This window comes from Culex quinquefasciatus, chromosome 3, assembly GCF_015732765.1.
Source record: "Culex quinquefasciatus strain JHB chromosome 3, VPISU_Cqui_1.0_pri_paternal, whole genome shotgun sequence".
In the NCBI taxonomy this organism is placed as follows: Eukaryota; Metazoa; Arthropoda; class Insecta; order Diptera; family Culicidae; genus Culex; species Culex quinquefasciatus.
The window spans coordinates 73,305,212-73,320,598 of NC_051863.1; the positions used below are offsets into that span (position 1 = coordinate 73,305,212).

The 15,387-nt window shown below is 39.7% G+C and overlaps 1 protein-coding gene across 9 annotated transcripts in view; it reads right to left on the bottom strand.

Moving 5' to 3' along the window:
* The window catches only part of LOC6048354 (zwei Ig domain protein zig-8), a 628,146-nt gene that overhangs the window by 57,653 nt on the left and 555,106 nt on the right, over nt 1-15,387 (bottom strand). For all 9 annotated transcript variants that reach the window (XM_038258615.1, XM_038258620.1, XM_038258616.1 and 6 more), the window contains exon 6: nt 1,260-1,387. In XM_038258615.1, coding sequence (XP_038114543.1) covers nt 1,260-1,387 — 128 coding nt within the window. The remainder of the gene's footprint in view (nt 1-1,259; nt 1,388-15,387) is intronic.

Genomic DNA, 15,387 nt, shown 5'->3' on the forward strand with positions numbered 1-15,387 from the left:
AGAAATGATGACTGGGTTATAAAAATTTGGTAATTTTTCCAATTCTTTAAGTAAAATTCACCAAATTTCTGTCTCATCACCGTTTCAGGCTGCAAATTATTGAAAAACTCCTCTTTTTTCGCATGTTCAAAAATGGAAGGGGTCGTACCGCCTCTGCGTCATTAGATATCAAAAAAACGGACTTCGTATTCGTGATCAGGGACAAAAGTTACCCGTTTTGACAACGTTTCACGCAAATCGAAGAGGGGTCGTGGCAACTGCTGTGTTACTTGGCAGAGAATTATATTTGCATGAATCCATCGATTTTTTACAGCATTTCGGAAGCAAGTTCCTTTTAAATTGAAAAAAAAAAACACAGAAAAATGTTGCTTTAAACCTCTCGAATAAGTCGATTCACTTCGCAAAATGACAGGAAAGCCCTTTTTTAGTGCTAAAAAGCAGAATTGCAGAATTTTTTTTAAGGCAAGCTTGTTCTTTGAATCACACCGAGAAAAGCATAGCTATTGAGATATTGCAAATTTTTATCACTCAAAATCCTGATAAACCAGTTAAGAGGGCATTTTGAAAAAATATATAAAAAAATCAATAATTGCGTCCATAAATAGGGGGAGAAGAGGGGGTCTGAAAATCCGAACATCCCTGTAATGTTTGAACAACCCCTAACCGATCATAACATCATCAGCATGCATAACAAAAACAAATCAATTTGAGGAAAAGTGGGTGGGAGCAGCTGTTCCCTTAACACCATGTTCTTCGGTGCGTCGTTTCCTCTGCGGGCAATATTCTTTCGATTCGCCGAATTTCCTAATGCCTTCCGTGCGTTTCTGTGCTGTGTGCTGTCCGGAGGTAACAGGTGCCTTTCGGCTTTCGCTGGTCTGATTTCGGAGCCGTGCTTTGCAATTTGTATAATATTTCACCGTGGTTGAAAAATGATGCCCAAGCTTTGTGGTGGGAAAAGGGGGGCGGCGGTTGAAGCAGAGCTTCCAGGGAAATGTCATAAAAGAGAGAAAAAAAGAGAGCTCATTTTTCTCTGCCTACATCGTAGGGCTTTGAAGCTGTTTGAAATAATTCCTCACAGACAAGTTGGAGTAACTTTTTTTTAAAATGGTTCATTTTAAACTAGTTTTAAAATCCTTTTGTCAATTTAAAATAAAATAGTAAAATGTTCAATCAACAACACAAAATTGCACGTTCGCTTGGCTGTGACTCTGCGTAAAGTGAAATGAAGACGCGCTAGATCGCGAGGCAAAAATACTTACGACGTTATTATGGTTCCAGAAAATGTACGCCGGTGGCTCCGGGGAGTCCTTCACGACGCACGTTAAATTTATCGTCGAGCCGCTCTCGATGTACAGATCCGGGGCTCCAATTATTTCCGTCGATGGTTCTGCAAATGAAAATCACAAAGAGAGAGAATGTCGTGAATGAAAAAACGAAGGAGAAAGCACAATCGGGAATGGGGAAAACGATATCTACGACCCCTCCTTCAACAATGGCAGATATTAAATTTTACGCAAATCCTGACCTGGAGGCCAGGTGGAATAAATGGAAATTTATGGTTGAGATGCTGCGGTGCTTTTGGTGGCCGATTTTCTGGCGGCCTGCCGTAATTACGTTGGGCCAATGTGCTTTCTGGGAAGGGAGGACACTTTTTGGGAGAATTTGCCCCGGGCATCGATTGGCTTGATGGCAATGGGCGGGAAAATTAGTCATTCGATCGGTGTTTTGAGAAGGGTAATTGTTGGATGAGTATCGAGGGCATGAAAACAGGAAAAACTTTAAGCAAGTTGTTCGCTTCTGGAGATTTAGTGATTCCGACTCCGTTTAAAGACTGGATCAAATCGTCAGCAGAACCAACAATGCCAACCGCAAACGTCTACCATCAGCGTACAATAGTTGCGAGTTCTTTATGCAAAGCCCCCCTCCCCACTTCGAAAATCACTCGGTGAGCTTTTCCAAACTGGACGTGATTCAACGAAATCAATTCAGTTCACATTTCACTCGATGCAACCGACCACGACCTGTCCGTCCGTGATTCAATTGCACCGTCGTCCACCGCTACACAAGAGTGCCGAAGAGTTTCCCCCACAAACAAGTCCACAGCCCAAAAACCGCAACGCAACGACGCATCCCCGCTGGCGCTGCCCGTTGTCATGTCCAGCACAGCAGTAGCACAGGTTCTGGTAAACATTTTCCGGGCCACCGATTAGAGGGCGAGTTTCTCTTGGTGAATTTATTTGCAGTCTGCCGGAGACTGTCGGCAGAACCCGAGAGTACTCGGCAGAAGGGTCCTTCTGGCCAAAGACACACACACACGCACACGCACATGTACGTGAGAGGGGGGGAAAAGGATCTTGGTTCGTTTTGACAGCTACAAGGCCGCCGTACGGAGAGGGACTTACTCTACATTCACCGGAACTATGGTCTAGGAAAAAGAAGAATCTATACCAGGAAACCGTTCAACCGGAGTTGTCCTTGGTCGACTGGCTTTGATTGTGACACGAGTGACAGTGGGAGTTTGTGGAATTGACGGTCAATACTTGATACTTGATTTCGTAAGCTTTGCTGGATTTTTTTAGATTATCTAGAATCAAAATGAAATAAATCATAAGGTTCGTAAAATCAAACTGGTTTAAAAAAATATTTATTAGATTCAAGAGATTTATAAGATTAAACAGAATCATATAGAATAGTCTTGAGATTCATAAGATTCATAAGATTCATAAGATTCATAAGATTCATAAGATTCATAAGATTCATAAGATTCATAAGATTCATAAGATTCATAAGATTCATAAGATTCATAAGATTCATAAGATTCATAAGATTCATAAGATTCATAAGATTCATAAGATTCATAAGATTCATAAGATTCATAAGATTCATAAGATTCATAAGATTCATAAGATTCATAAGATTCATAAGATTCATAAGATTCATAAGATTCACAAGATTCATAAGATTCATAAGATTCATAAGATTCATAAGATTCATAAGATTCATAAGATTCATAAGATTCATAAGATTCATAAGATTTATAAGATTCATAAGATTTATAAGATTCATAAGATTCATAAGATTCATAAGATTCATAAGATTCATAAGATTTATAAGATTCATAAGATTCATAAGATTCATAAGATTCATAAGATTCACAAGATTCATAAGATTCATAAGATTTATAAGATTCATAAGATTCATAAGATTCATAAGATTCATAAGATTCATATGATTCATAAGATTCATAACAGTCCTAGAGTGAAAAATACAATATCTATCAATTCCTATTGAGAGAACAGATTGTTGAACTTGCCCAAACCCCCATGGAAGAACTCATGGAGATTCAACCATGTAACTATCGCCAGTGATTCATGGTTTCACTCGAGAACACCAATCTCTCTAATATAGAAGACGGTCGCCGATCTGGCCGAGTAACTCTCTCCAGCCCCCCCATCTCAAGACACTTCCAAAGCAAACACGCCGGGCAATTGGCATAAAAGGGGATCGGACCCCAGCTGAAAATCGCCCCCAGTCAAGCCGGAGTGGGAACCCGGAAAGCTCTCTGCCGAGGCGAAAAAAAAAGAATCCTGAGAAATTTATGCGAAAATTTTCCAGACTCCAATAAATATCGAGCAGGCTGAAAATTTATTGACGACAGTTTGTTCAACTGTGTGTGTGTGCATGTGTGTGGAGGGACTCTGCTGTAGCACAGTTCGTTGCGTTTGTTTATTGTGAGGACCCCCCTTCGACAGGGCTTGGGAGGGAGTCTTAAGGCTTTTCGAACCAATAGCGGGAAACACTTTTTGGTTCATTGGAACGGTTCTGTCGCTGCTACTGGGAAAATGCCATTAGCGGGTACCGTCGTTTGAAGAAAGCTTAGAATGAAATAAATTCAACACATCAAATATTATCTGCAAAAAAATAAATTTAAAAATAAAACTTTAAATGAGTTCTTTCCGAGCATGACAAAAATTAATTTAATGTACCTACTTGTCTGCTTGTGAAAGCAATTGTCACCTAATAACAACTTTCAATCTGATATAAAAAAATAAGAACATAACTGATACAGTGTTAGAGATACGAGAGTGGAGTGGACTGTTATGTCTGCCTGTGTGGATCAATCGGACCGCGCACTAGACTCACAATCCAGAGGTCACCAGTTCGAATCCCGAGGCGGACGCAAACAAATTCTAAGTGTAAATATTAGGGTGGGTACGTTTTTCAAAAAGTTCTCGGATCAAGTTTTAGTATGGTTTCCCTTGTAGGGCATGCCCATGGGGACTTTCATGCCAAATATCAGCTCATTTGGCTGTAAACTGGCTGCGCGCATCAGGGTTAAAGTTTAAATGGAAATTACTATGGGAAAATTGGAAATTTTGTTCAAACGCTCCTACAGGTCTGGAACATAACGCGCCAACTTCTGGTACGGTCAGGCATATGGGGAATTGTCTGGAGAACACTTTTCCCGAAGAGAGCATATGGATTCGTTGTCCCTAGACCTGGCGCATCGGCAAACAATCCGATGTCTCCGAAATCAACAGTTTTCCCCCAAAAAGCATCAAATTTTCCTTAGCATGCTATGAAAGCTTGATGAACACCGCGACGCCATACGTCAGGCAGCTATTACGTGGTTGAAATATTTGCAAAAAAAAATACAAATTTGCTATGCAAAGATTCTGAATTCGACTAAATTATATCAGGATTGCTCGAATGATCATTTTCTAGTTAAAAGAAGGTTTGCAATTGAATATTCCAGCCGTTTCTCACCCACGTGGTAGCTGTCTGACGTATGGCGTCGCAGTGTTCATCAAGCTTTCATAGCATGCTAAGGAAAATTTGATGCTTTTTCAGGGAAAACCGTTGATTCCGGAGACATCGGATTGTTTGCCGATGCGTCAGGTCTAGGGACAACGAATCCATATGCTCTCTTCGGGAAAAGTGTTCTCCAGACCATTCCCCATATGCCTGACCGTACCAGAAGTTGGCGCGTTATGTTCCCAGACCTGTAGGAGCGTTTGAACAAAATTTCCAATTTTCCCATAGTAATTCCCATTTAAACTTTAACCCTGATGCGCGCAGCCAGTTTACAGCCAAATGAGCTGATATTTGGCATGAAAGTCCCTATGGGCATGCCCTACAAGGGGAACCATACTAAAACTTGATCCGAGAACTTTTTGAAAAACGTACCCACCCTAGTAAATATAGGTGTTCGATGCCCTCTCCCCGTGCCATACCTTCACACTTAGGAGACCCGGGAGGCGAAGTCTTGTCGCAAAAAGAACGATATGCGACTATGGATCCATTGACGAAACCGATTCCGTTTTTCCCCCGTTCCGTGGACTGTTATGAATTTTAGTTCTGTTTATGTTTTTTTTTTTTTTTTATTGTTACAAGCATTTCTCTTATAACAAACAAGTTTTTAAATATTTTTTTAGAGTTTTTTTTATTTTCACTGGACATTACCAGGTTATTAACCATTGTTACCTTTTTGTAAGATCATTTTTTTTTTAATTTTCTCATTGTTCGAAATATGAGTTTTTTTGTTTTAGTTTTTTAATATGAGCCGTACTTAATTTTTTAACACAAGTAGCGGCCGTGGCTGACTGGTTACGGTTCGCTTCGTAGGCGAATGGTTCTGGGTTCGATGCCCATCTGCTCCCAACGAGAAAGTTTAGAACACAGAAATTAGAAATGATAAATATGAACGAAAAATCAAAGTCGCTCGAGACTGGGTTCGAACCCCCATCCTTTGGATTGGTAAGCAAAAATGCTAACCACTAGGCCATGACGACTTGGTAAGCTTGGACAGGAATTAGGAATACTGTTACAGAGAGCGAGTTGTGGCGCTATAACCACGGCAAATAGTGTCCAGGGTATTCGTGGAAATACAATGTCCCATCCCAGAGGGTCCCGGAGTCCAAATCTTCTTAGCATGATGTTCCCAACAAATACATCCAAAAAATCTCGAAGTGTATGGTAGTGTGTCCCCACGCTTCTTCCTCCCCTGTCGATTCAGAATTGTGTTGTTGTTCGAACACTCAGTGCTCAAACTCAACCCAATTACGAGTCATCTTTGCGATACGGCTTTACGCAGTAGGCCTGGCCGCTTTAACGCTTGTGATGTTTCAATGCATTCCGATGCAATGACGCACTACAAATGTTAATAAATGACAAGAAGAGTGCTAGTCGTCATCTAACCTAAGGCACTCTTCAGGATCCCTTCGAAAGATTGGCTGCGCTAGGGTCTGATTAGATTAGATTAGATTAGATGAGCCGTACTTAATTTTTTAACACAAAAAATTAAGTAAGTTCGTGAAAATTTTGATATTTGAATATTTATAACAATATGAATTCTCTTGAACCTGAGCAGCTTTTGAATTAAAATATCTGTGAAGTTTTGAACATTCGATTTTTCTAAACAAATTATTTTAAGAAAAAATCTGTGATTTGTGTGGCTATTAGGCATTATTTTTTCTTGAGTTGATTCTTAGTTAATAATCGAGTTCCTGAGCCACTTTCTCGGTAATTCTCAACCATTTATACAACAATTCCATTTGAAAAGAGCCTAAACCGAAAAAAAATTCTCCGATTGGGCTCCGAACCCGAAAAAAAAGTTCCTTGGCCAAAATATTTAGACCCGTATTTTTTTTGGCCTACATCGTGCAAGGGTGTTTCGAAAAATAAAAATTTTCGTCCTTTTTGCAACAAATATCTCGAAACCGAACGGTTTGACATCTCCAATTTGTTAATATGTTATGTGAAATTTTCCGAGGGATCCGATAAAAATATTTTCAGACATAAGCTCTTTGGCCCAAAAAACGGTCAAAATGCCATTTTAATTTTTCATACGACTTTTTAAAAAGTTAAGCAGTTAAACTGCAAAAATCAGTAGCTCTAATAACAACCAAAGCTGAACAAAATAATTGGTTTGGCAAAGTCACATGAAACAAGCAAAATCATCCATGTAGGATTTTCTTTAAAAAAAACTTATTAGTATAAATAGTAGGGTGGGTACGGATTATGAAAAGTTCTCAGATTAAGTTCTGGTGTGGTTCCCCTTGTAGGGCATACCCATAGGGACTCTCACGCCAAATTTCAGCTCATTTGGTTGAAAACTGGCTTGTCTCAAGCTGGTTCAAGTTTACATGGAAATTACTATGGGAAATTTTGAATTTTCGTCCATTCGCTCCTACAGGCCTGGGGAAAACATGTAGAAACTTCTAGGATGGCCAGAAATGAGCGGAATCGTCTGGAGAACAACTTTCCCTAAGAGACCAGGTCGATTCGTTCAACCCCCATCGAGCTCAACGGCAATACATCCGGGGTTTTCGAAATCAACGGTTTTCCCCAGAAAAGCATCACATTTTCCTTAGCATGCTATGAATGCTTGATGAACACCGCGACGCCACATGTCAAACAGCTACCACGTGATTGTAAAATTTGCACCATAACAGTTTTTTTTTTTCCTATTTGGAGGTTTAGAATACAGCTTAATAGTATCAGGATCATCATAAATGATAATTCTATAGTTCAAAAAGTAATAAAAAGTATTTTTTATAGGCAATGCTAGTCAACGTGGTAGCTGTTTGACATGTGGCGTCGCGGTGTTCATCAAGCATTCATAGCATGCTAAGGAAAATTTAATGCTTTTCTGTCCCGCCCGTGTGGATCAATCGGACCGCGCACTGGACTCACAATCCAGAGGTCGCCGGTTCGAATCCCGCGGCGGGCGCTCTAAAATTCTTTGTGTAAATATGGGTATTCGGCGCCGTCGCTCCGTGCCATACTTTCATACACTTAGGAGCCCAGGGCGGCGAAGTCCTTGTAGATAAAAGGAAGACACTAGTGGTTGGTACTAGCAATGGTGGCCGACAGCTATAAAGTCAACTTCATCTGGGGAAACCGTTGGTTCCGAAAACCCCGGTTGTATTGCCGTTGAGCTCGATGGGGGTTGAACGAATCGACCTGGTCTCTTAGGGAAAGTTGTTCTCCAGACGATTCCGCTCATTTCTGGCCATCCTAGAAGTTTCTACATGTTTTCCCCAGGCCTGTAGGAGCGAATGAACGAAAATTCAAAATTTCCCATAGTAATTTCCATGTAGACTTGAATCAGCTTGAGACAAGCCAGTTTTCAACCAAATGAGCTGAAATTTGGCGTGAGAGTCCCTATGGGTATGCCCTACAAGGGGAACCACACCAGAACTTAATCTGAGAACTTTTCATAATCCGTACCCACTCTAATAAATACTTTTTGAATATTCCAAATTGCTTTAATTTTTTTTTGCGAATTTGTGGATCCATGTCGGTACATAAGCCGGCTAACACATTGTTAAAAAAAAATCATTTTTAAATTTATTTCCATGCATTTGTAAAATAGAAAAAAGTTGATGAAACTACTTGCAACTATCTTTCTGATTCGCCCCATTTAACGGCCTCCAAACCTCAGACCCAAGAAGGACGACGAACAACCAGTCGGGGACGTCTCCTGGACGGCACCCAAGCTCCGCCGGCTGGCCTTACTTCGCCAGCGCTTCCATTGCTTTGCTGAGTGAGCGGTTGGTTCTCGTGTGTGACTTACACTTCATCGAACAGGCCGGCCAACGCAACGGTGTTCAAAATGTACGTACATGAAGTTGAACCGTCGAGAGAGTAATCGATTTATAGGCGTTTAATGCGCTCTTTAGCCGCCGTGGTGCCACACGTACACTAACTCAACACACAAGTACACACATTTTCAATCGGGTGGGGCACGTTGAAATATGGTCAAATTCTGGACGCCGCAACGGTTATCGATCAGAGCGAGAGAGCTCAATTTAAGTGGCCACTTCAGAAGGGGAGGGGAAAGGGGATTTGGCTGTGAAATCGTTTCAAGTGCAATGCGATTTTGCGAGTTTACTGAAGCGATAAGTGGACATCCTTTTTCGATGGAAATCACACTCACATACACTGGGAATGCTGGTGGCTGCACTGCAAAAACATAAATTAAGGGGACACAAACCAAATAACTGGAGCAATAATTGCTCGGCCGTCGAGGGCCCACTTTGCTCGGTGACCACTCTATCATTGTGGAAATTAAATTGCAATTGCAGTTGGAAATTCCACGTTAGAGAGTGAGAGGTTTTAAACGCGCGACCATATTACGAAATGAATAAATTATGCTGCGTTATCGATGGGCTGGCGTGGCGTTTGGTTGTATCCAATAATGATGAAGTACGTGGTGTTTGATAAACAGTGTTTACCTAGGAATATTTATTGACCACCGATTAAACAAGTCGAGATTATGTTGATTGCTCAGGGAAATACTTGTTTAACAAAATCATGTTTTCATGGGAATTATTACGAAAGGATTTATTTATGTAGGTCAATATTAAATTTAAGTTTTGTTGATTTACAGCAATTTTTTATGTTACTTAAATGGGTAATTCTCCGCCAACTCACAGTACAGAGTTGTTTTTCAAAAAATTGCAGCCTGAAACGGTGATGAGGTAGAAATTTGGTGTCAAAGGAGCTTGTATGTAAAATTAAACGCCCGATTTAATAGCGTACTCAGAAATACTAAAAAACGAAAAAAAAAAACACTGAACAAATTTTAAAAATTCTCCCCTTTTCCGTTGGGCCGTTGCAAATATTTTTCAAAGTTTTTGACGCCGCCCCCCCCTTCCTTCAAAATCGGTTCGAAAAATCAGGGGGCCAAAATTTTTTTCTCAAAAAACTTCAAAATTTTAAAGGAAATAGAAGTCTAACCAACTGAAAGCAATAAAAAATGTATTTTCCTGTGTTTAAAATCATATTTAGCTTGTCTGGGATCGATCAAAAATATATTCAATTTTTGTGGAATTCCAATGTACAGCACCCCAAAAAGTTTTATTTTTTCGGCGAAAAAAAATCTCTTCAATACTTGGATATTTTGTTAACTAATGATTGCAAAACAACTGGGCAGGTGTAAAATGCACTTTAAAACACTTTTTTCATTCAAATGTTGAAACCATGGCTTGTTATTTCAATTTTTATATTATTTTTTTTTGAATTTCCGCTGAAATTTACATGTTCCTAATATTTTTACAGTCAAGTAACGGAAAATGGGAGAATTAAAAAAATAGTGTTTTTTCGATGGAAAATACGTTATCATAAAATTGGCGATGTCGAACCGTACGTTTCCAAGATATGATTTTTTGAAAATAAAAACTGAGTTTTTCGACGCGCCACGCGCAGAAACAGGAAAATTAGGAAATCGGCAAAAAATCAACTTTTTTCATTAAAAATGCGATAACTTAAAAATTTCAGCGATGACCTATACATGTCTGGGTATCAAAATTTTCGTAATTGAGCCTAAATCAGTGTTGTTTGACATGTCGGAAAGTACACTTGTGAAATAACCGTAATTGGTCCATCGGAACTATTTCACGGATATTCCGGGTTGATGGCAGGGTGGCCAAATGGCACCAGAACGTACTGAGGATATCAAATTTGAATTTCCTTAGCCAAAATCAGTGTTGTTTGACATGTCGGAAAGTACACTTGTGAAATTATCGAAATTGGTCCTTCGGAACCATGTTACGGATATTCCGGGTTGATGGCAGGGTGGCCAAATGGCACCAAAATGTACTGAGGATGTCATATTTGAGTTCCTAAGCCAAAATCAGTGTTGTATGACATGTCGTAAAGTGTTCTTGTGAAATGACCGAAAATGGTCCATCGGAACCATTTTACGGATATTCCGGGTGGATGGCAGGGTGGCCAAATGGCGTGGCTCACGGATATATGAAAAAGACAAAAGTGTTCAATTTCGAACGCCTCGACCGAAATTTTGTAGCATTATAACCGCAGAAGCTAGCCTGAAATTTTGAGCGCATTTTGTTAATGTTTAGTTGTTCCACTCTTAATCTGAAGTTATAAAGAAATTTCAATAAATTTAATTTATTTATTTTCAACTTTTTAACTCTTCTTCGAGAAAGTTTTCCTATGCCGTATGATTTTTTTCAGAATAAAGGTTTCTCATAGGTTTTGATCCGGGGAACAACTTTGTAGAACATCGCAAAGCGCTAGGAATTAATCCCGGAAAGATACAGAAAAATTTTTAGAGAACGTTGAATTTTGTTTACGTACTCCAAAAAATATCCTGTATCTTTTCGGGATCAATTACTAGCGCTTTGCGATGTTCTACAAAGTTGTTCCCCGGATCAAAAACTATAAGAAACCTGAGAATAGGAAATTTTGATTGGGTTTTGGGAAACTTTCTCTATGAAGAGGTTAAAAGTGAAAATTTCCCATAGTAAATTTTTAGAAGTTCCATACTAACTTCAGGACAATGGTGGAAGTGCTCAACCTTAACCAAATACGCTCAAAATTTCAGGTTATGTTCTGGGGCCATATTGCTACAAAATTCCGTTCGAGGCGTTCGAAATTGAACACTTTTGTCTTTTTCATATATCCGTGAGCCACGCTACTATACATGTCTGGGTATCAAAATTTTCGTAATTGAGCCTAAATCAGTGTTGTTTGACATGTCGGAAAGTACACTTGTGAAATAACCGAAATTGGTCCATCGAAACTATTTCACGGATATTCCGGGTTGATGGCTGGGTGTCCAAATGGCACCAAAATGTACTGAGGATGTCATATTTGAGTTCCTAAGCCAAAATCAGTGTTGTTTGACATGTCGTAAAGTGTTCTTGTGAAATGACCGAAAATGGTCCATCGGAACCATTTTACGGATATTCCGGGTGGATGGCAGGGTGGCCAAATGGCACTTGAACGTACTGAGGATGTCAAATTTGAATTTCCTTAGCCAAAAACAGTGTCTTTTGGCATTTCGGAAGCCATATTAGACTTGATGTAGAATTCTACATTCGATCCTGTGTAGTCGGTTCCGGAAGGGTGGCCAATTCATATCCGTACACCCAACTGGCAGTCGCATGATTATGATGCATGGCGGCATGAAAGTATATCAGAATCTGCATGAAATCTGTCCTCATGCATTTTTTGCGATATAGGGGTATGACATTTTTGCCCGTTACCGACAATTATCGACATTACCGAGGGCTTTTTGGTTGTATTTCACAAAAAAAAAACCCTTAACAGAACGAGGATTGAACCATCAACTTCTTGGTTATTGATGCGACACGCTACCACCGCGCCATGGACGCTTAATGAAAATTGAGTGAAAGAGCACCAACATATGCTTCTCTTTGGAGTGTTGCTCGGGGACGGGCCAGCATTACATGTGTTGGTGAGAACTGCAGATCGCTGAAATTTTTACATGCGGGCAAAAATGATCTACGGGCTTGCTGCAAAAAATGTTTTAAAATATGACATTTTCTGCAGCAAATCCAATGTTGCAGATTTTGAGATATATTTTTCCTTTGAGTGTAGTTCCTGGATTAAAGGAATATGCCTAATATGTTCAGAATAGGTCTTTGAGCAAATTGGGATGGTTTTTCTGAAGAATTTATTATAATAATCATGATTTGTAGATTGGGTTGCATACCCGGACAAAAACCTACCCCACTAGGTTCCGGAATATCTCGGTGGCCAAGTGACCGATTCCGGATTTCTTTGTAGATTCTGAAATTAGAGATTTGTTCGGTTCTTTTGAGGGGTGAACGAACTTATTTGGCCGAAAGAGACCAAAGATACAGCATTTTTAAGGTTTTTCGGTATCTCGCATCAGACGTTCGGACTGTAAGGGTTAAAAAACTTTAGAAATGTGAAAAATGCAATTTAAGTGTAGATAATAGTTTACCACAAAACAATTCTTTAAAAAAAACACTAGTATTTTTCGCATCCCATGCGAGAGAAATGCAAACCTTACTCATAACTTCGTTCGAGTGTACCTTTCAAGAGTCAATTAATTAACCATGATTGCATCTTTGAACTTTGAGTGGAACCTCTTCAGCTTGCTAGCCACCACTCTAAAGTGGCAAATTGATTTAAATGTTCATGTGTGGAACGCGCGCGTGTTGATTGCATCGATTCAGGTGGAGCAAGCTTTTAACAAAAAAAAAAAGAAAACACATATAAACGTCCGTCCGAGCACTACCGAGAAGCTGTTGACCTACATCCGGGAGACCATAGGTCGTTAGCGTGGGATCCTTTTCCAGCAAACAGCAGCAACGAGCGGGAAGCCTCTTTTATAAGGTGTCAATGGATCGTGTTGCCAGTAATTTAGCGTGCTTTCTGTTTGCTCAACCTTGCTCGCGTTGCCAGGTTGGTTCTACTTGACGCAAGTGTCTTGGGCAACACGAGCTGCGTCCCATGCGTCCTTGTTTTGAGGTTTTAGAGGTAGGCAATTCCGGTTGCCCCGAGGGATGACATTGAGGGTGTACCCAGCAATGCTGCTTTATTCCGGTGGCTGGTTGCCCATCTATGCGAAACATTTTCGAAATCCATTCATGAAATGTGCATGGCCAAAATCATGGTGACAGCGAGTTTTCATTGTCGGTGGGACTGTTGGAAAATTACACTGATTTTGTTGTGCCATTTTGTCTTTCTGCTATTCTGCTGTTCTTTCGTTCTATTAAAAAAAGTGTTTTAGTTTTAGATTTTTCAGACAATTGAAATTCAAAAATTTCCACTGTGTCCCATGGTATACAGCGTGTCCCGTTTAGTTCAACGTGATGAGTTCCGTGTATCGTTCCGTTCCCGGTTGGTGGTGCCGGCTGGCCGTGTGTGCAATGTTCATTGCTTTCGAACAAATCACTGACGGCAATTGGACCGGGCAGTGTTCGTGCTCCAATGAGTCCCCAGCTCCGATACCGGAACCGACGCTGCTGCATGGTTTTATTGGGGGTACATTTTCCAGCTGATTGGATTACGGATCCATTTAGTTATTGATAGTGATGTTACGCTTACATGGGGCAGCCTCTGCGTCTCTGGAGCGGCAAGCCATTCGGAGCGGATATGCGTCGAATCGACGAATGGATGCAATTTGAACAAAAATGTTGGAAAACGGATCGAAAGTGCGTTTCGTGATAATTGTTCCAGTTGTCTGGGTGTAATGAAATCGCTGAGTACCTTTTTGATTATGTTTCTGTGCTTCAATGCTTTGCTTAATTACTGATCATTTGGCGATACATTCGCTAGACGGTTCCAATTTGGTTCAATAGACATAGTTCAATTTATTTAAATATTCTTTCTCGTTAATACTCAATGCTACACGAAAAGAACTGTAAAACAGTTTTACAACAAAATCAGTAAATTACCGGGTTAAGGTGCAACTCAACGTCGACCATTAAAAAACTATGCTATTCTATGCGACTTAAATCAATTTTCAAACGTGACAGATTGTTTGTTTACGGTTCTAAGGAAGCTTTAATGTGTACAGTATAAATTGATATAAATATTCACTTTTTTCTTGAAAATAACCAGAAAACCAATCCCGATAGATATCGAAATCATCACAAATTACTGTTACGCGTTAAAATTAGCCAATTTTTTTTTTAGGGATGGCCTGGCGGTTGTTGTCTCCGTCTTTTAACCACGAGGTTTCTGGTTCAATCCTGACTCAAATATTTTTAATTTTTTTTTTCAATGTTTATTGTCAAAATAGTGTTTATATGCATTAAAAAAAACCTTCTTCGAACCTGCGACGCTCTAGTTAAAAAATTGAATGGATTTTTGTAGTTGAATAGAGAAAACGTTCCATATTATGCGGGCAGGTTTAAGTGGAAATGCCTATTTCAGGATAATATGCACGAGAAGTCAAAGTTTATATTTCATGACACAACGAAATTCTTTTTCTAATAAATTATTCTAAACAAATAAAAATCATTTAAAAAATAAAATAATAAAATTCGAGATTCGAACCAAGAACCTTTAAAATACTAATGCAGTGCCTTTGACATCCACACCAAGAAGAACTATAGTCTTCAACAGGCTTGTTGCTAGACATCAAGAGTTCTAAACTTCTCCCGTGTGGTAGGCGCAGAAACTATGTCAGTTTTGTGTACCAGATCCACACCGCCGTCACACCAAACTTTGGTTTCGGTGTACCGATCAAACTACCGAGCTGTGTCGGGGTTTTTTTTTTTCGTGACGAGAAATGGTGCGCATAGAAAAACTGGTATCATAGCAAACCGTTGTCGCACCCGTCAAAAGGTAAGTCTGCATGACGAAGAACTTCGGACACAAAAGTAAATGAAATTTTTAGAGTTTTTAATTTTTGCGTTTCTTGGCCACAAAATCAATCACGAAATAGTTATTTCCAGTGTTGCAAATGAGTGATAAAAAAGCTATCAATAGATTATCTCTGCACCAAAAATATCCGAGAGTATAGTGGCCGTCACTATAGCACTATAACTTATTTCGTAAGATCTATTTATTTTTGCTCAAAGATGGTCTCATGGTATTTTGACGTTTGATAACAATTAATACTTTCAAACGCTTTTT